This window comes from Danio aesculapii, chromosome 13 (genome assembly GCF_903798145.1).
Source record: "Danio aesculapii chromosome 13, fDanAes4.1, whole genome shotgun sequence".
NCBI lineage: Eukaryota > Metazoa > Chordata > Actinopteri > Cypriniformes > Danionidae > Danio > Danio aesculapii.
Window position 1 is genome coordinate 31,091,311 of NC_079447.1, and position 22,185 is coordinate 31,113,495.

General features: G+C 35.5%; 2 protein-coding genes across 3 annotated transcripts in view; both read right to left on the minus strand.

Moving 5' to 3' along the window:
* Window positions 1-10,354, minus strand: part of ndst2a (N-deacetylase/N-sulfotransferase (heparan glucosaminyl) 2a) — a 197,457-nt gene extending 187,103 nt beyond the window's left edge. Inside the window, exon 1 of the mRNA XM_056470651.1 lies at window positions 10,233-10,354. The gene's annotated coding sequence lies outside the window, so the exon portion shown is untranslated. The remainder of the gene's footprint in view (window positions 1-10,232) is intronic.
* A 1,680-nt stretch (window positions 10,355-12,034) lies between these two features.
* Window positions 12,035-22,185, minus strand: part of zswim8 (zinc finger, SWIM-type containing 8) — a 62,280-nt gene continuing 52,129 nt past the window's right edge. For both annotated transcript variants that reach the window (XM_056471524.1, XM_056471523.1), the window contains exons 25-26: window positions 20,936-21,114; window positions 12,035-13,472 (exon numbers count right to left, since the gene is read on the minus strand). In XM_056471524.1, the coding sequence (XP_056327499.1) occupies window positions 13,269-13,472; window positions 20,936-21,114 (383 nt within the window). In that variant the 3' untranslated portion in view covers window positions 12,035-13,268. The remainder of the gene's footprint in view (window positions 13,473-20,935; window positions 21,115-22,185) is intronic.

A 22,185-nucleotide genomic window follows, 5' to 3' on the forward strand; every position in this document is an offset into this window, starting at 1 on the left:
TCTGTGGCAGACTTTCATTAGTATGCATCACAGATGGTCTCTAGTGGGGATGATGATGCACATTTATATACGCATCTGATGATTTGTTATGGTATTAGTCTAAATACTCACAATATATTCCACAGCAAGTTATTAGTGGTGTCAAGGCTCCAAACTGTTGCATTTTGCAACCATTTTCCAACCGGTGCAAAAAAAATTATTTGGGGTTTTGATTGTGCTAAAAATGCGTCTGTAAGAAAATATCAATGCATGTGAATATGAACGAACATTGATGAAACTGTAAAAATTTAAAAACACTATTACTATTTATTTCTTAACACGGGTTTTGCTGTTTGGCTTTGTGTTTGGTTTAACACTGACACTACATTGCAGAGTTGTTAAGAAAATGAGCAAGACTCCATCAATTGCAACAGCAAGCTAATCTCTTAGTAGGTACCAACTAAAAAAAAAAAACAATACCAGCTCTACTACAATGGATGTTACAGGCAAAAGCAGATTTCATTGCTGAAACAATAGTTAAGCACTTTTAAATGTCACAGAACGAAGAAGCAAAAGAACTTAATTCAGCACCTGCACACTTTTTTATGTGGGCACACAAACAATGCGAGTCTTAAGTAAAGCACAAACACTGAATTGAGCCCACCTTTGCATTTTTGGAAAGCAAAATTAATCACTTTTTTACCATAAAATACTAGGGCTGTGCACTATTAAAGAACAATGCAATAACATGCTAAATAATGCAATACAACATAAAAAAAAAAAAAGTTATAACCAACATAACGTTTTATCTTATTTCTGACATGAAAATCAGCATGTCCACTCTGCTTGATATCAGAGAAGTGTGTTGACATGTAACTACATATTGTAATAAACAGTTTTTCAGAGTGTGTAGTGACAGGCACATAAAGACACTCTTGTGTTAAAGCACTCGTTTATTTCACACCTTTCTGATGTTTATTGTGATATGCAAATTTGTGATATTTGGATTATTTCGATATATTGCACAGCTCTAATCTTAAAAATGAAACCTTTCATTCAATGTAAGCCTTGAGGTGTGTTCTATGTGCATAGAGGGTATCTATTTTACACCTTTTACAAGATGTAAGATAAGCCTTTGGTGTCTCCAGACCAGACCCATCAGATTATTTATCATAACCTCCAGAATCTGCCCATTTTGGTGCAGTTGGCATTAAATGCAAATGAGCTTCTCCCCGCCCACCGTTCCCACGTTCCCATGTGTGCTTCCTGCTTTACATCGGATAAACAGCAGTCAGTGACAGAGACAGACTTAAATGAAGGTGAAATACAGCTCATTTGTCAAATACCAAGTTTATTTGATGTATTTGTGGTGAAGTTTTTTCAAGCCTTTCTGAAATGATGAGTCACGCACAAATGCCGTTTGCAGTACACAAACACACACATGCATACAAGCGTTTATTGACACCATGCGACCATGGTAAATATAGCGGTTAAGAATTACATAATGATTTCACTGTCTTTATTGCAAACATGCGCCATTTTAAAAAGGTATTAAACTTATAAAAAACAGAGTTGAAATCGATATTTTAATCCCAGTTTATTTGCAAAGAAAGTTCTGTGGAGATGTATACATGTTATTATGGAAACATGGCACCTGACAATCAATTCGGTAAGTTGGGGAAACTGCACTCCTACATCACGTTGCGGTGGGTCTCAAAATCACTGGGATTTGAGTCCTACTTTAACATCAGGAAATTTAAAAAAGAGACTTGCTGTGTTTTTATCACTCTGACATGATAGTAGACTACATACAGACAGTTCTGTCCAAAAAGCTTACAAAAGTTGATTTTCATCATAGGTGGTGCCCTTTAAAGCATATCAAACATATCAAACTCCATCATGGCCCCTGCATCTCCAGATTCTGTTCAATATGAAGCCTACTACCGCATTGCCCTAGGCACTTCCACATTGTCATTGCCTGTTGCAAACATTAAACAACAAATTAAACAAAACTGAAAGGGAAATGAAATGGAAACAAAACCACACTCCTTTGAGCTCTGTAGAGTGGCACATTTAGTTGCTCAGAACAATAAAATGTGCCACTGCTCTTAAGATGCAAGTCTGGAGCCTTAGATGTTACATTCACTGTGTACAGTGCTGATGGTCAGACAGATGGAGGTGCTACAGGTAGTGATGCTTTTTCCAATCATCTATCTTTTTGTCCCCCTCAGATATGTGATAAGATTGGATAGCAGCATGGCACAGGATGGATCACTTGAGCAAGCTGCTAGACAGCACAGTGCAGTCTGCTTAATCCTCCGACCCATTTGACTTCTGCTGGGAATGTTATACTTTTAAGCCTTATGCAGCAAGTCAAATATCTCAAGCAGCCGGACAGCCTGACGTTCACAAAAGAGGGAAAACCTGACCTTGTTTGCCTTTAGATATTCCAAGAGATGACCTAAATAATTAAAAGCCAGATGAAAAGGAAAGACAAAATTTCAATAGAAGCGCAGAATCAACTCTGCAGTGAGCTACTCACTTTTAAAATATTCTTAGTTGAAATCCTTCATTCCAAGAAGAACATTTAACATTCATGGAACCTTTTCCATGCTCTTAAAAATGAAGAGGGTTCCATAGCGATGTCACAGAGAACTATTTTGGATTCTTTCAGTATTTTTTTTTAGTTAAATTGTTTTTAATAATCTGGGGAAGCATTATTACATATTTTCCCCTCAAATCAAGGAAAGTTTTTAGAGATCTTACAGGATAATAAAGGGGAAGTTTACATCAAAATAACATTTTGTCCATCGGGCCATTCAACTACAGACCTTTTTCTTTTGTAGACATTAAAGTGTATTTTTAGCTGAAACTGTGGTCATTGGTGGATCAAAAAATAAAGTCAACATCCACCAGTGTGTGTGTGTGTGTGTGCACACCATTTGCAAATTTATTACCTTTTATCCACACACAAAAAAAAGCTTACTAAAGTTTGGAGCCCTATTGAATAATGATGTATGAATGAGTGCTAACTTACACATAAGCCAATGCAGTTTGTGTACAATGAAAAGGGATGGCCTCAGCACTGTTTGCAGAAGTTGTGCATTAAAGTTTATAATGCAGTCTTTATTACTCCATTGAATGAAAAAATGTCATTTAGATTTTGGATGGATTAAAGATAAAGCCAATTAACATCAATTTTAGATTTTTGAGTGAGCTATAATTAGCCATATATTTAAAAACAATAGCTTAAATTAATTAGCTTAACTTTAACTCTGAAGCAAAAGAGTAAATTCAAAAGGTATAGACCATTTTGAGGGACGCAAACAAAAAAATGGTCCTAATGTATTTCCTGTTTTAATATTTTTAATTTCTATAGCTTCCAAAAATCTAAAAAGAGCCACATAAAGATCAATAATGTTATGGCAGCTGTTTAACATTATGAATTGCCTTCTTGTTACAGTTATGAAACAGTTTGATAACAAGCAGGAAATGTTCATGACATGACCACATTGAAATGGTCTATATCAGATGTGATCAATGATACCTTGCTCATCTTATACAAAAAAAATTCCAAATGCAATTATGCAATAAAGCACCTTATGTAAGCTGTTATGTACATAAACAAACCAAAGATTCCATTTAAAGCTATTTATTCTAAGATAAATTATTCCAATAAGAAAAATGACACAAATTGTACACACTACGTTTTGTAGAAGTGATATAATCACCAGAGACAGATCACCTCTATATTCACCTTTATTCAACTCTAAAGGCTGATTTATAATTCTGCGTCAAGCCCACGTGTATGCTCCAGAGCAGCCTGCGCACGGTTGCATAGACCTTGCCATGTCTGTCGCACACCTTTTAAAAAAATTTAACTACACGTCTCAATGACGTTTAGTGCAAGCTTCGTGATTGGTCGGCTTGGTAGCGCTGGCGAATGTGGGTGGGACCAAGAGCCACGAGAGCACATTGGAGTGAGTGTTTACAAGTGTGGAGTCCCGTGAAGGAGCTCCAGATGGAAAGTTTCGTTTTGTGTTTAGCTTATGATTGAAGTTGTTGCACGTCCGCTGGTTCCCACCTCAAAACGAATGAGTTTGAGCTACTTCTACATTAAGGTAGCATTCAGAAAAAACAAAACACCAGCGAAGAAACTCGACGCAGAGGAACAAAAAAACCTCATGGCAGCTAGCGTTTCGGAAGCGTTATTGCAGAGCAACTCAAACAGCACTCAGAAGTGTAAATGCACGACATCAAGCAAGGCATGCGCCATTGGTAGGGCCAGATGGAATCTGCAGACGTTTTTTTGCTTTTTCTGCAGAGAATTTTGGTAATAATCTGTGGATTTCTGCTGAATTATTTAGGGAGTATCATAGCCAAAACCTCAATATATAAAATTTTTTTTAAACTTTTATTTAATGTTTAAAATGCAAACCCAATTAGATCCACTTTATTTGGTAAACAAAGCAAGTCTCTCATATAATATATCTACTAAAAGACAGAAAATATGACTTTACAAACTGCATTGTACATATTTTAGATGAACATTTTTATATTAGTCAATAATATTACTTTAATGAATTTAAAAACTGAATAAATATAGATTTACTCACAAAATTCTGCTGAAATCCAGCCTTAAGGCTTCTCTTCAGAAGGGCATGCGGAAAGTCCACACGCCTCACCTGTGAATCAGCATCAGAAGATAGAGGCTTACCACATTCAGGAGGAGGACTGTGCTTACCCTGCATGGCTATTTAATTAGTCACACCCAATCTTATCCCTGGAGAATCTTCAAGAAAAAAAAAAACAGAAAGAAGGGCGATGCAATTTTTTGTAATCAGCAGCTGTGCAGAGAGATAGATTGAGTTAGAAAGAGACATAATATCTTGTGGCATGAAGAAAGAATCCATCTAATGGGGTTCGAACCGGGTGAGATTTACTGGCAAATGGCAGATAAACAGAAATACATGAGGGAAAAGGGGGGAAAATAATTCAACCCTGTTCATGAGAGGTGTGCGTTCTGTGCAAACAGATATGGGGAAAACAACAACTTTGTTTTCCCAGGAAAATATTCCCTATAAAAATTGCATCGTTAGGAGAGAGGGAAAAAAACAAGTTAGATTTTTAATTACTTGATAATACATAATCCTCAGCTAAAGAAAAAAGATTGCAAATGTTATAAACATATTTTCACCTAACAACTTTTTGTTTTATTAAATGGTCATCAGAAAAGAATCAGGAATTTAAAATAATAATATAAAACCAAAAGAAAAGTGTACTACACCATGCACTTAACTATTTTACAATAATAAAAATGTTTCAGATAATTAAAGAACAAAAAGTAAAAGCATTAAGCATGTAGCTTCATTACATGCTCATAGTATTGCGACAATTATAAAGAATGTGCAGACTCATTTTCCTACTAATTCTTAATTAAGCACCATCGCTTATCTGAGTCTACACCGGTGAAAAGAGCCACAAACTCCTACTTTTAAATTATAAGCATTCATAATTCATCATCCACTAGATAAAAAAAGATTGCTCTCTTCAATGCCATAACCTGTGAAGATAACACAAAGCTAATTGAAGCCCCACAGGCTTGCAGATGAAGGACGTTTATATCTCTGCTGGGCTGGCAATCAGCTCAGAACTGATCCGATATTAAACTAGCATGCCATTAATACTTGCACCTCTTGACCCTTGCCATGCAGCAATCCCTACAGCAACCCTTTTTATTAATAACAAGGGCTACTTAGGCTCAGCATACTGATCTCCTGTTAAAGACCAGAGGATGACCATCTATTCACTTCGGCCTCTTGAGCATGAGTACGTGAAGCCGACTACTTCCGTACATCGCTTCAGGCTTGTTCTTAGCGCTTCAATTGGTTGCCCTGATCAAAGCTACAACCCAAAAGCTCTCAAAGGTACAAAACCTGACAACTGGATACTGCGAGTAAACATCTTGGAAGCTGAAACGTAGAGAAAACAGACTCTATTGAAGTGATCCAGGAGCTTCAGTCAGTCATTTTCAATCAAACACTGACTTTAAACACTTCCAGTCAGTTCTGGATTCATTTTATTACTGGTGTTTGTTTTTATTGCTATTTTTACTCCTGGTGTCCTCAAGGCTATTGGTTTGGAGAAGAACCTTTTATCTCCTCAAGCATTCCTTGAGTGCTTCCCTCACTGCATGGCTCGATCAAGCTGTAGAAATTCCTCCATGTCGACATAGCTTTCTGATTTCCCAGTGCTGCACAAGACCTGACTCAGCTCCCTGAAGATTAAACGGACTGAGAAAAAAAAAAAAATCAGGTCCCTATATTCCGCCCTGTTCTTTAGTGGAAAGTGACAGTATACGCGGTACTGCAGCAAAAGCATTATTAATGCAAATACAAAGTGCAAACAAGCAGGCGTTTTCCTCTAACAGTTACAAAAGCATTCATATCATTAAAAAGTTACAGATCTAGGTTGCAAGTTCAGTCAACCAGTCTTTCCAAAGGTCACTCTGAACACAACAAGACTGAGTGAGTAATACTATATGCATGCAATTAAGATACAGGGGCGAAATTAATACCAGCTTTAGGAAGATGAGGCGAAAGAAAAGAGCCTGGTCATTTGAAGTCATTAATCTAATGGGATTCTGGGTTCTTCTCCGGCTCTATTGAAACATAATCCAAGCCTTGTCCCACTTTCAGAGTCTTCTTTTTTTTTTAAATCCATATCACCCAAAAAAGTCTCAGCATGAGAGCCATCCCAGGCCCAACACTCATTAGCAAATTATCCTGAACATTTATAATATTCTTAGGACAGAAGCGAACTCATCTTTAACTCACAATTCAATGCTAATTGGGTCATGGACCTGGGGACAGCCAAATGAGTTATGGATGATCTCATGGCATATATTTGTCCTGTTTTTAAACTTTTACAGCACAGACTGCATCCGAATCATGAGGAGAAAAAGAGGACAAACTAAAACTCAAGAGACAATAGCTGAAAAAAAGCTTGATTTTTACACAACGCATACTTAATCTGTGAGTCTTCTCTTAACTTTCTCAGGATGGAGAAAATGTTAGGGGATTGCGGGGCACAAAGTAATGCGTGGTAAAATGTAGAGCTGGGTGATCTGGCATACAATCAAAATCTTGATTAATTGAACATTTTAACTCAATTACAAGTTTTGGACAGTAAATATGCTCACATATTACAAAGAGATTTCTGAATGAAGGGTGCATTAGTTGATTTTAAAATAACTGAAGGAAATACACACCATCTACTGTCTTTGATTATTTAGCGATCATCAACGTAACTCAGTCACTTTTTTCTTATAAAAACGAATTTCATATTAAAACAAACAGTATCTCTTCTAAATAGAATAACTCTTGTATATCCTGTAAATAATATTTTAAACACTGCATTTCTTGAATCTTCTGCAAACAAATGTTTTAAAGTAAATAATAATTTTAATGTAATTGAAAATATGCCATCTCAAGGCATCTCTGGCGCAGCTTCCAATCATCGTCAATGTAGTGCAAACATGGAAATGCGACCGCGCAAAGGCTGCATTGGACCATACTGGTGCACTCGACACAGAAGTATAAATCCGCCTTAACAGAGCAGGGTCATGTGACTCCACACACGATAGGGAAAGTAATTGAAAAAAAATTGACCAGGAAAAATTTTTAGAGATTATAGGTTCTGAATGTTGATTTCGATTACTTTTCAATTAATCGCCCAGCCCTAGTAAAATGTAACAGAGGTTTAAGTTATTTGCTTAGGGTTAACCATCAAATGCTTCCGAGGTTTTCACCACAATGTCGACAGACATCTTCCTGCCAGTTATTGAAAAAGTTTGATGAAATTTGGATGAGAAACATAGGAGAAACCACTTTTACAGCATAAAAGGATTTTTTGTTGTGCTATATATATATATATATATATATATATATATATATATATATATATATATATATATAATTATTATTATTTTTTAATCTGTTAAACTACACAAGTAATTTCTTATATTGTTGTGATCACCATCTTCTAGGCTAAAAGATGGAACCATTTTGAAAGATGTAAAAAACACAGTGACTGCTAGACAGTTCTGAGATAAAAACACGACACAGCGGGGTTAGTTGTGAAATCATTTTTGAATTTTGAGTGTAATGTTGAGAACTTTTTATATAAAAAAATGTTTTTTAATAGAAAATATTTTTAATAGATAAAAAATAATTTTATTGCTAATATTGCAAATAAATGCATTGTATAATAGCGGATAATGCAAATGAATCCAAATGTGTTTATCCAATAGATAAATAAATAAACATGAGTTAAGTTAAACATACAATTGACAAAAAAAAAAAACATTCAATTGAGTTAAGTACTGAAGAAATATACTATGTAAAGTAAACAATTTAAATTGAGTATGTGAAATTTGACTTTTAAAGCATGTGCTACAACTAACCCTCTGTCTGTTACAACTTGCCCCGCAGGTGTGGTAAATAGCAACATTTTTTACTCCTGGCACTTTTTTTTCACCTTTATTTGGAAAGGACAGTAGAGGTTGCAGACAGCAAGTATTGGAAGCAGAGAGAGGGGAACGGTCGGCAACGAACCTGGAACCGGGAATTGAACTCGGTTCGCCGTGAGCACCATGGTGCTATATGTCGGAGCACTTAACCACCAGGATATTGGCGCAGACTACTCCTGGCACTTTTGACAATACTGCACAGAAACCACAGGTCCGGTGATCACACAACCAGTGCTCATTTGTAGGAGAGGCTTGTGTGTTGGTGGTATAAATATCTGGTTTGTCTAACCCCGTTACTTTGTTCATTATTTGGCGAAAAACCAAAAAGTGTTAATTTGTGCCCCGCTCTCCTCTACTCCACAAATAATTTGATTATATTTAAATTGTATATGGCCAAAAGGCTATTTTATTAAATCACAACAAAGATGTATTTAATAATTAGAATGAATTAAAACACTGCCTCTCCTTATTAAAAACTGAACCAGCAGCAGATGACGTGCATTGTGCAAAGTCCACATTACGCAACACAAACAAAAGCTCAAAGAGATATAATTGCAGTAAAAACGCTTCATTTTGCACGCAACTCACTGGATCAACAAGTATTCAGTCCAAAAAAGCCTGAGGGCAAAGAAAATAATTTCACGATCACTCATAAAAATAAAATATCATGTTTAATAACAAGTTGCAAATTCCTGCATAGAAACAAGAATGCTGTTACGCTGTATTTATAAAATGCAATTATGACTTCACCTTTTTACGCCCTAAAATAAAGGTGCATATATTTCGAAAATAGCATTGATGGGAATGTCAAAAGGACGGTTTCTACTTCAACAAACACACATATAAAGTTGAGTTTTTTTCTAAAGCAGAACCAAAACATGTGCAAAAATAACTATACAAACTAAGTAGCGATGCAAATGATAATCATTTTAAAAGAAATCCAAAAAGTTAAAAGTCCCACCAACTAAAGAGCACATTCGGTTAACGATCAGAATGCACCGAGTGACCATTTTAAAGAGATTTCGAACAGCAACACAGCTGTGCACCACAGCCTGACACGAGATGTATTCTTGACTCACATATTAAAGAGAACAGAGCATTGACTGAAGCCCATGCAAAATTCATTACTGCCCAAAACGAGTCTCCATGGCACGAGCTGGCAGTGTTTCTCGGATTTTCTATGTACTACGTAAAAGGTGCCAGTGCAGCCTCAATCTGTCCATAAAGTCGAAGCGAAAACACACATTTAAAAGCAACAAGCATCGCGCTTTGCTTTTGTCCCAGCTACTCTGCAACTCACGTTTACGCTCTCACACATTTTGACCATCTTATTGCCCATTAAGACAGCAGAAAAGCACTGGGTTGTGAATCTTTACAAGTATTTACATCGTTTAAACACTTGCTAGATGTAAACATGAAAATCCCAGACTATTCGAAACTTCAACTAAACTGCAAAACTCAACTCCACCGCGGCTCCAACAGTTTCCTCGGCGGTTAAAACGCACTTTTATCAGAACAACGTGCATTTGACAGAGATAAAATCTACTGTTTTAAATATATACTCGTGTATTTGTAAGCTAAAGAGGTTTAAGTGAAGCACGTTGATAAGTGGGTGCTCTGATTTTCATCAGAACGAGGTTAGCGCGGCTAGCCGTAGCATTTCTTCAGTTCTGAAGAGACAAACGCGCTTTTTTGTTGAAAAAAAACACACAACATGACTCACCGATACAGTTTCCTTTGATACAGCTATCCGTAAAAGATCCTTAAAGGTTTAATAAGTTTAAAATCGAGAAGCGAACTCAAACTCTCGTTGACAGCATCACTCTCTGAGCCGCCATCTTCACTCGGCTATGATGCTGCTGTTGGCTCGAAACGCTCTACCTACCGAAAACTCTGGAACGAACCAATTCAGCCTGTCGAATGGGGGGAACCGCCGGCAAATCAGAATTTTCACATGCGATAATCTAAAAGTACTATCAAATGTGATTCTTTAGCTCGATGTGTTGTGTTTTAAATAACATTTTGTAGTTTTTCCAACAAAATATATTAACTGGCACGGTTAAAGAAATAATTGTGTTGAATTTAGCCCCTGCAGGGTGGTCAAATTTAAAAGTCTTGTTTCCAACAGAGCGCACCTCTCCCAAGCAGATTTTTTTCAGGTAGGGGCCCCAACAAGGACCAGTCTATTCTTTCTTATCATGTAAAATATTCACACATTTGTGCTTTTAAATCACATGATTCATCAACATACTCTAAAGTGGTTTGAGGACACGGTTTATAATAAGTTTAAACAAATATAGTTTACCATTAACAAACTTGTTTGTTTGTTTTCAGCACATAAAACTAACTGATTGATTGAATAAGTAAAGCCTTTAAAAGTCAGTCCGATTATATTAAGATAACAGGAATCTCCGATAGACCACAACAATCATAGTGGTTTCCATGTTTAACCTCCTAGCGCCCCCAGGCGATGGAAACACCCTCAGTGCAATGTTGATTGACTGCAAGCTGTGGTTGTTTTCAGAAGGTGCATTTTCAGATACTCAGTAACACACTGTAAACACTACCGTTCAAATATATGTGACGATGTGTCCTTTTTAAGGCAATACAGATGAATAGGGTAAAAAGACCCAACTAATTTCACCATACGTCCCCAGCTGATTAATTATATTAAGAATAGCTTTGATTTATACGTTTTCTAAAATGTTGAAACATGCAAATGATGTACTATTTCAATAAATATGCAGTAATTTGAGAACATTTCGAGCATTATTATCTGACTATTAGATTAAATCAGGTTCAAAATTCTTGTTTCTTATTTAACATAAGTTATTATTTTTCACAGTGGAGATTTTGGGAGTATCCATCATTTCAGAAGACACCGCAAACAGACAGGAGGTATATGCTGAATAAAATGTTGTATACAAACAGGCAAACTATGTATGAAGATATTCTGGTATAATCAATCAAATAAATAAATACACTTAAAAATATAAACATTAATAAAAATGTACAGTTTGGTGTAGGGAAATGCTACCGAGGTGGAGACAAAATCAGGACCAAAAAAGCTCATTTTGAAAAAGAAAAAACTTTACAAAGGTACTGTTAAACCATTGCAAGTGTATTTAGACATTTTCTTTCAATAATCCAGAAAAAAAAAACAATAAAACAAATTAAAGCTAAAAAGCCCAACATTTCCAGAGCTGTAAAACCTTGCCTGCAGTTTCACGGCTCAAGAAAATAATGCGTTTTATCAGAAAGGACACAGTAAATAATCCAAAGTGACCAAAAAGTTGTTAAACGAAACTACTTGTATTTCAAAATAATGGCTGTTCTCTTTTATTCAAAGAATCCTTTAAAAATGCATCACTGTTTCCACAAAATCTGCACTAGAGCTGAATCCTCTCTGACTGGAGGGTAACATCTGCTGAACATTCAGCTGTCACAGCAATTAATGGTAGTGTATATAGCTTAAAAAATGAAAACCACATGAACACACACACACACACACAGACACAGACAAACTTAGTGTTTTGATTTATCTTTATTAAGTAAACTCTACATTTTTAATATTGCTTTGTTCCAATTTTTTTCTCTTTTCCCCATTTATTCTAGATTACATCAGAATGCAATCAGCACAGTTTATATATTTGTATTTATATAGATTTTTTTTGTTTGTTTTTTTTTCCAACCAAGCTACACTTGAAGAATACAAAAATATCACAGTACATTTTCTACGCAGTCACTCTCCACTAGTGAGTTTCAAAGCTGGGGCCGACGCTGGAAACATGGGAATCTGGCAGTGACGTTTATTAAACACTTAACTACGCTAGGCTGACGGAAACCGGTTTTCAACTGAGAACAAAGCTAGATTTGCGTGGTTGGAGTAAATCTTGAAATTGCAAAGCCTATTCTAACAGAATTGTAAATGACTTCTCCAATAGCTGGATTTGGGATATAAAAGAACCCAATTTAAATGACAGGAAGCTCGAATTGTTTCGGATTAAAGCAGTGTAATCTGGTCCAGCCAGACTTCTCTGTTCCAGCACTCAAGCCACCAACATCCAACCAGAACGAAAAAAACAACTCGCAGAGCAGTCAGTAAGAACATTCTACCATTCCTCATCCTGGTCGCTGCACACACACCACACTATACAAAATATTAAAAACAAACAAAAAAATAAAACAAAAACATTGAAGAATCCTCACCCGTACTGATTATTGTTTCATAATAAAGGTTTCTTTTAGCAAAGTTTCATTTTTTTTTTTTTTTTACACCGCCGTCCACCATCCAACGCTGAAATCCTTAACGACCGATGGAAGCTCTGTTCTCCAGGGTAGAGGAATGTTGCAGTATGAGTCTGACGTTTAGTGATTTTCTTCAAACGTGAACCAAGACCCCTGTCCCGTTATCAACCAACTAAATGAACTCAGGGGATCGAAACGCATAGAAATCAGTGAATGGAAGATGGTAGGACACATAGATAAAACATAGACAGCCATTAAGTTACTCGACTGAACACACCAAAACAAGAGAACGAAAAAAAAAAGATCAGACACAACACTGGAGGGACCCACTTGACCCAAAATCTGTTCCACTTTCTCATGACTACTACGTTGGGGGTCATGTGAGTGGGTTTATACAGGAAGTCCACAAGGCTGCACTTCCTGTGAAGGGGAAGGGAGAGAGAGCTGCGTGTTAGTGGTCTGGCTTTGGGGGAGGTTGAGTGTCTCTCGTCCCCGTCGGGCTGAAGATCAGTCAGGGTGAAAAGGTGGCCATTTCCAATGAGATCCGCTGCCAGAGTTCTTTAGTCTGTTTGCCCCTCTTTAGGTTCTGCAGCACATCGTTGAACTGCATCATGCCAACTGGAGTCAGGCAAAACGCCCCGCGGGCACTTCTGATGATGTTCACAAAGTCGTCGTAGTCTGCGGGGGTCAGATGGATCAGCCTGTGGTGGATGTACTGGAACAAACACAAGCACACGGTGAGGTGAGCTGGGAGGATGGGAATTCTGGCCTAATATATTTTAAGTATGCTTTTTAAGATCTAAGAGTAAAATCGGGTAGATTATTTATGAAAAATTATTACAAAATCTGTAGTCAATAATATTATCTCTTATATCATACATGTATGTAGGGCTGTTCGATTATGGGAAAAATCATAATTACGATTATTTTGGTCATAATTGTAATCACGATTATTCATAAGATTATCAGTTGAAGTCAAAATTATACATCCTCCTGTGAATATTTTTTATAAATATTTCCCAAATGATGTTTAACAGAGGAATTTTTCACAGTATTTCCTATAATATTTTTTCTTCTGAAGAAAGGCATATTTGTTTTATTTCGGCTACAATAAAAGCAGGTTTAAATATTTTGAAACCTATTTTAATAGCTCAATATTATTAGCCCCCTTAAGCAATATATAATTTTGATTGTCTGCAAAAGAAATAATGACTTTAATTTAATTACCCTAATTAAGCCTTTGAATGTCACTTTAAGCTGAATACTAGTATCTTGAACAATATCAAGAAATATTATTTACTGTCATCATAGCAAAGATAAAAGAAATCAGTTATTAGAAATGAGTTTTAAAACTATTATGTTAAAAAAACGGGTTGAAAATAAATCTTTCCATTAAGCACAAATTGGGGGAAAAGGGTCGCTAATAATTCAGGAGGGCTAATAATTCTCACTTCAACTGTATATATACAGTTATTTTCCTCCCTGTAAATAAGGAAAGGGAAATAAATACAATAGAATAAAAAAATTAAACAAACTGTGCTTGAAGCATCTTCACTGTAAGAAAAAAACCTTAGCTACAAAAGTCCTTCAGTCAAAAGCAGTGAGCGATTCTCTCCTTTTGTAGTTTGGTTAATAATAAAAACAGTCTGCAGCAGGAATATTACGCGCTGTCACTTTAAGAACTTTGGTTTCTCTTTCGCATGTCTTTTGATTCTCAACTTGTTTGTTTATTACACAAATGGTAAGGGTTAATATGAATAATCACTAAACACCGCGCTCTGACACAAATGTGCATGTATTTGACCATTAAAGAGTTTGCATTAAGATGGCGTTAGATGTGTGTGCTCTGCTTTTTTTAAAAACATGAATGATTCGAACGTACATCAATGAATTATGCGCATCCCATGCTGCAAACATTACATTACAGTACATGATTTTAGTCTTTTTCTCGTGGAACTGAGTTTGCAGAGCAACAAATGTGTACAACTGGAAAGGGGCGGTATATGGTGCTGTAATCGTTTATCTCGATTAATGCTTTTTCATAATCGTTAGAAGCCAAAATCGAAACCGAATTTTCGATTAATTGCACAGCCCTACAATTTATGGTAATGTAATCTGACTACTTTTATATTACATTAAGGTTACTTTTGTATTAATCTTTATATGATGCCTGTCACACAGAGCTAGGTAATAAAAGGTCATTTAGCAAAAGCTGTGATTGTCATGCACGTTTTGTCAGGAAAGCACAGCTCTGTGATCAGTAGTAAATCTCTTATGAAAGCCAGAAGGCGCTCTCACACAGAAACTGTAAATAGGCTGCAAAAGAGAGATCCAGGATTTCAAATAGAGGATTATAAAATTCATTAATAAAATGTTTTTTATTTGATTTATTAAAATTTGTGACTAATAATCATAAGACTATGAATTATTTCATAAAGATTTATTCCATAATTCGACTGAAATTATGAAGTTTGGAGTAAATCCATGTTAATAAATGTGATTTAGATGTACCACCATCACAAAGCTCCAAAAAACGAATAGCAGAATGATTATCCTTGAATCGTGCGGGATTAAATCATTTGTGATTTGTATAGTAAACTCTTTGAAGTAAACGCTGTTCTGAAAGCAGTTGCTGGAGATTTACTCATTACAGAGCATGCTTTACTGCCAAAATGCACATGCAAATCACCTTTGATTAATCAAGTGGCCCTACTGCTACATGTTGATATAGGATAATCTTGAACTATTTTGAAAAATATACTAACACTAACACCTTGCTGTTAGTGTTCGCTGATAGTAACACTTGATATAACAAAACTACATGTTAAGATTTTAAAACATGTACTTAAAATTAAGTGGATTTGGAAAACTGTAATATTACAAAAACAATATGAAATTCACAGCAACAACACTGCATAATCAAATATATATATAAAAAATATATATATAAAAACATGAAGTACATATCATAACCTCAAAACAGGTTATGATATAAAACAGCAACACTGCAAACACAAAGTATCACTGTTGCATACAAGTGTCAGATATGTTACGAAATATATATTAGGAAAACGTGAACAACCTACTGCCATCATGTAAATAACATGTAGTAGTAATGCAATCCTTATATTTAAAAAAAAAAAGTTAAATGACATATAATCCATTACTAAGCAGCTTTATAAAGCAACTTATGTCCTGCAATTAACGTCAAGCAAGCACAAGTGCCTACACATTTGTATTGGTGCTTGTATTGGAGACACATAGGTTTGTGTACAGCACATTTCCCACACAGACCACCAGTAGAGTTAAAGCGTGCAAAAGGGTGATGTGTTTTCACAATCAAATAGATAGATCATCTGTTGTCAACAGTGTAGCAATGCTCCTTCAAGCCAACCGCTTTTGACACAAATTGTCAAGACAAACCTTAGCACAAATGTAATCTGGGGAACTTTACCACCCTTATATATAACTCTACTAATTCCTACTGAAATGGCATGTTTTTGTCTGCCAAGTTTTGCTGAGCAACAGTAAAATGTGTCTGCAACGTTAGTTTCACATTAAGCAAATTAATTTAGGCCTGATGGTTCTAATAATTGTGGTTTAAAGTGAATTTCGTGTAGTGTTTTGAACACTCTTTCGCTTGAAACATTTGTTGTGGAGAGATGTGAACTAAAATGGTGGCTTCATATTATTTCTGAATGAAAAGTTGTGGTGATGCAATCCTCTTGGAGGAACAGATAATTTTGGAAGTAAACAAAATCTTCTACAATCTTCCCTTCTCTTTTTTTCTTCATGTCCCCTTAGGGGCTCTAGAGAAGCAGGATGCTAGAAAGGAAAAAAGTTTTTCTAGGAAAAAAAACACTTACTTTTTGGTTACAGGATTATTTCTATAGGAATGATAATTAAAAAAAACGGAAAAGCTGGATGAGAAACTAAACTCTGATGTTTCTGCAGATAAGATATTGTTATGCATGTGTAATGCACCATGTTTTTATCCATTAGTTAGTTTTAACTCAAATCAGCAAATCGTATGAATGGATTTAACAACTGAAGAGTTACGAATAAATTAATAAGAATGCACGATTAAATGCATGACACTGCATTTAGGGATTTTATTTATTTATTTATTTATTTATTTTCTAGCTCTAAAAATGTGTTTACTTGTGGAACATCTCATTAACAAGATCTTCCCATGATTAATCGTGCAACATTATAAATGCATAAACATCCTGCTACTGGATGGCACTAAGTTTAACCAGTTAATAAAATGTAAAGAGGTTATGAAGCATGTTCAGAGGGGCCCGCAGCATATGGAGTGAATTTCCCACCAGCGACATATAGAATGAGTCAGTGACAGCCTGTGAGGTTTCCACTCGAGTACAGCCTCTCGGTCCCTCATCTCATTATCCACGCATGGAGAGAGTGGATTAGACCTGGCACTGTTTCCCTTTTACGTTTACCCAACATTCATTTGGGAAGATTTACAGTGGCAGACGTATGGTAGACGCTCCCATGTTCACCCAAAAAATGAAAATTCAGTCATCATTTATTTACCATGGTGCTGTTCTAACAGGTATACCCTTCTTTCTTTTTGGGAAGAAAAAGCGACTGTTCCGCTGGTGAATTAAACCGACTTTCAGCTTTCAATCAATTAAAATACAAAAGAAAATAAATCAGTAAAATATTAAATTAAATGCTAAAAATCCCAAAAAGTATCAGTGATCCTTTATAGAGTAAATATCTACAGATCAGAAAGTCGGTTATTAAATGAAAGTCAGAGGGTCCTATCATACACCAGGCGCAATAAGGCGCAAGATGTGTTTGGCACGATTTGTTTCTATTTTCAGACCAGCGCAACCCTAATTTTTACGTTTTGCACCACGTTGTTTACATGGCAAATCCATTTGAACTCAAGGGTATGCTGGTCTAAATTAGAGGTGTGCTAGGCGCATTGTTGGTGCCTTGCTATTTTGAGGAACTGAAATAAACCGAAAGCTGGTCTAAAGTCCAGCACAGAGCGTGTTAGTTGTGCGTCTATGCAGGTCCAAATGCTTACACATTGCTTAATACACACAGGATGTACAGCAATACTCACATATCTTTACATATGAAAAAATTCAAAGATTAAAATGTTACAAAAATGATTATTTTATACTTAAATATAAAAACCACTGCCTCAATGTCTTCTTTATGCCTCCATGCCTTTTTTCCAGTTCATTCATGACAATTTGCATTTGTATAATGTTATTATTATTAGTAGTAGTATTTATTATATGCATATTTTATATTTATATATAAAAAATTTAAAGTAAATTTGTCCACATGTTGGGTTTTGGAGACTTCTGTGTCACTATATGGGGCATAAGAATAAGTGTGTTTGAATAATAACTAATATTATTGTTCATTTATTCGTTTGCTGGAAATTAGAACTGAATTTTGAAATAGTTTTGAAACAAATCTTTGCGCTCACGTCAGTGGCAGTTCTAGTTTAAATGGCACCCTGGGCGAACCACCTGCTTTTAGAAATGTACTTAGAAATAAATATTAATAATGATAATTAATATTATTAATATTATGCAATTATTATTCTAAATATATAATAACAGAAATCAATCCTACATGTAGCCTAACTGTAAAAAATGTAGACACAACTCGAGTGATATGCTAAGATCTCTTAAGAAATCTTTTGCTTGAATATTAAACACTGTTTCAACAACACAAAGTAAAGAGGCTGATTGGAAAAGGCTCATTCTTTATCCTCGCACTGCAGATATTTTTTTAACGGTTTTCTTCCAAGTGAAGCATTCAGTTTACACTTACAAAGTCGCCATGCAAATAGCGAATGTGCCATGGCATGACGCAACTAACTCTTAAAGGGAATGGGAGATGAGAGTCTGATTGGTTTCATGCACGTTATGATCAAAACACACCCATAACTAGGGCCAGACAGGTTCTGCGGACTTTTGCCATTTCTGCGCAGAATTTTGTTAAAAATCTGCGGATTTATGCAGAATTATTTTGGAAGTATCGTAACAAAAAAAACTTAATACATGAAATATAAAAAGAATACCTTTTTAACTTTCATTTAATGTTTACAATGCAAATCCAATTAGATCCACTTAATTGGTAAACAAAACAAGTCTCACATATAGTATATCTAATAAAAGACAGAAAATAATTTTACAAACTGTATTGTAAATAAATCATGACAAAATGTTCAATATTAGTATAATAGTCAATATTATTACTGAAATAATTAAAACCCTTAATAAATATAAATTTACACACATTTACACAAGTAAATAAACAGAATCAATGACAGGCTAAATATCTGCAGAAACCTGCACGCACAGATTCCATGTGGGCCTACCCATAACTCATTAAGAGAATAAGCACAACCCTGTTAGACTATGCACCAGGGCACAGTGCGTATTTTTCCGTCCTTAAAATAGCAAAAGTGGATTTGTACACCTTAATGCTTTTCCGCCATGCGTTTTAGACTTTGCGCTTAAGTGGTTCCAAACCGTTATAAAAGTTGATTTATTCTGTTAAACACTACAGATATTTTGAGGAACTATTGACTTAGTAGGAAAGAGAAATGCTATGGAAATCAGTGGTTACAGGTTTCTTCAAAATATATTCTTTTGTATTCAAAAGAAAAAAAAAACTCAAAAAGGTTTGAAAAAAGTAAAGGTTGAATAAATGATTACAGTTTTCAGTTTTAAGGGAACTATCCCTTTTAATGCATTTTTTTTGTCAATCATCATTACATATGCAGGTCTTTGACCCAGACCTATATATTAAAACAAGAATAGAAGAACGATGCCATTACCGGGAAATTATCCAGATATTTTAAAAAACAATTACGAAAGAATAAAATATATCATCAGATATATTTTACCATCACTGAGTCACAGCGCACCTCCTCAGTACATTAAGCATCTGGCTCATACTTGCAGTCTCATTCGTATTCTCAAATCAATCCTTTCAACAGTCTTCAAAAATCAATATTTTGATCACTGAGAGCCGATTCCCCAGATCTGTGATTAACTGACTGTGACAATTATATTTGATCACAAACAGTAACTGCTCTGCAGTAAAGCCATTCAAGTCACTTTAATTTCTGCATTTTGCTGATGATATTCTTGTTTTATGTCTGTGGTAATTAAAAGTTAAACTTCACGTCATCATTATGTACCAGAACTACCATCTAGAGGTATAAGGGGGAATTGCACAATGAAAATTTAGATATATCATTTTTGATGCATAGAAAAATCTAATCTACTGACACTAATACATTACATACCCTTATACACTTTGAAAAAATATTTATTTATTTATTTATTTTTAAATAATTTATTTCTTTTTAAAGCTTACTGCAGCTTTCACTCTCCTTATATGCCCAAGCACAGACAGAATTTTGTTTATTTTTTATTTCTCTCAATGTGGTCCAAAAGAAAACAAGGGCATATCGCATAAAAACGACATCAGGATGAGTGAACTATAGCTTTAAGGGCACTACGAGTGTCCACTTGCATAAACAACTGCGTTGTATGCCCATGCAACAACTTGAAACCTCTTTGAAATGGCAAAATAAAGAGCGTAAGCTGGCTAACAGGTAACTGCAGAGCGTGTCTGTGTGTGCGAGGCAGAGATAGCATGTGTGTGTGTGTGTGCTCGTTCTCTAGGAGGCAGCTTTTGGCTTTGGGCTGTCACAGTGTGTTTGATGCTCTCTCATCAGTATGCGCCATCCTGTGAACAGACTCAGGCTTCCCTCTCTAGCTTTAACACTCCAGAATTGTTCATGCACAATTTATATTCAGTGTGGGCGACAATACCATCGCAATCCAGCCCTGGCACCACTCGACTGCTCTAAAACCCTACTCAAATTCTCTACTTCAAACTTGAAACTTGGTCTAACGAATAGAAAAATGAACTTGGAGACGGTTGCGCCGCATTCAATACCAAATGTCAGCCGTGACGGATCATCTCATGTGTGAGAGTGTAATTTTAACTGCTTCTGTCAGTGGAAGGACGTATGTTGTTTCTGGATAATCACCATTGTCATCAGGGTACGGATTTATTTCAGGATTTCATCCAATTAAGGGATGTTATTAGTAATAATGTCAGTTTGATTAGTTTCCCCAGGCTGAACGGTAGGGATTTGGGAGACTTTACCTGTAAGTAGGCCTGCTGGCAGCGCTGCACGAGCTGGTGGAAGGCAGGAGTGCGGAGGTGTGCATGGATATGAGCAGGGTTTAACCTCTGCAGAGCCTCCATAATGATCTCCTGCAGGACAAATGGACTAAGAACACCTTTCGCTGCCCCCACGCAAAACTGGTAGACGTGGTTCACACCTGAGGAGAGATGCAGATGGGGGAAGAGAAAAACACGTTGTATTCGCATTCAAGCTCTTTTAACTTAAAGTAAATAATTATGTACATTTCTGATGGATCCTTTTCACATTTCCAGGTTTCTCAGCAGCAGAAGTCATCATAGTTGGATAAACTTTGAGCTCAGTAAAAAAAAAAAAAAAAAAAAAAATGCATTCTTATTTGCTTACATAATAAAAAAGTCAACTAAAGTGTTATCAAGACTTTTTAGAAAAAAAAAAAAAAAAAAAGAATAATGATGCCAGATAACCAGTTTCGAGGTTTACCACGGTTTGGAAAAGTCAAGGTTTAAAACTGCCATATATTTCTGTTATATCGTTCATATAGTATTTGCAAGTTTTTGGGGTTTTTTTTACGTGTTTTACAACTTTTTTTTTTTTAGAGCAACGGTATCTCCAGCAAAAAAATGACCCTCCACATCAAAAGCTACTGTTCCAAAATATTTTAAATGTTTCTTAACCCTTTAACTGCCCAACCAAAATGCTTGGATTGCATTTCTCCTAATGTCGTTAGTTAACACACTCATGGATTTCTTTCAACACATCCCATAATTTTTAAAATATCAGCCTCTGTCAAATGGTTGATATGTCGGTTTGTGGTAAAAGTACTGCGCTTAATGCATATACTATGAAAAATCTGAAAATATGAATTGTAAGACCATTTTATTTTGAATACTAAATCATTATTTTTTTTGAAGTGCGACATAAAATATTTCAGATTCTCATTTAGCATGCTTAGTTTTTTTGTTTTCTTTTTTACAATTAAACCAAAATCAAGTATAGTAGTGCAACAGGTTTGTTTGATTTTTTTTTATGTAAACCAACAATGCTGTTCGTGTAAGCCATTATTTAAAACAGTCATTCTTTAAATGACTTTAACAGTCATTATTTAAAACAGTCAAAACATGGTCAACCCTTTGGTAGAGGGGCAGTCAAAAGGTTAAGACATAATATGTTTTGTTCAATGGGGGAAAAGTTGTTTTTACCCAGACATTTAAAAGAACATCTTTTATAGCAGTGATCACAATACCCTGAT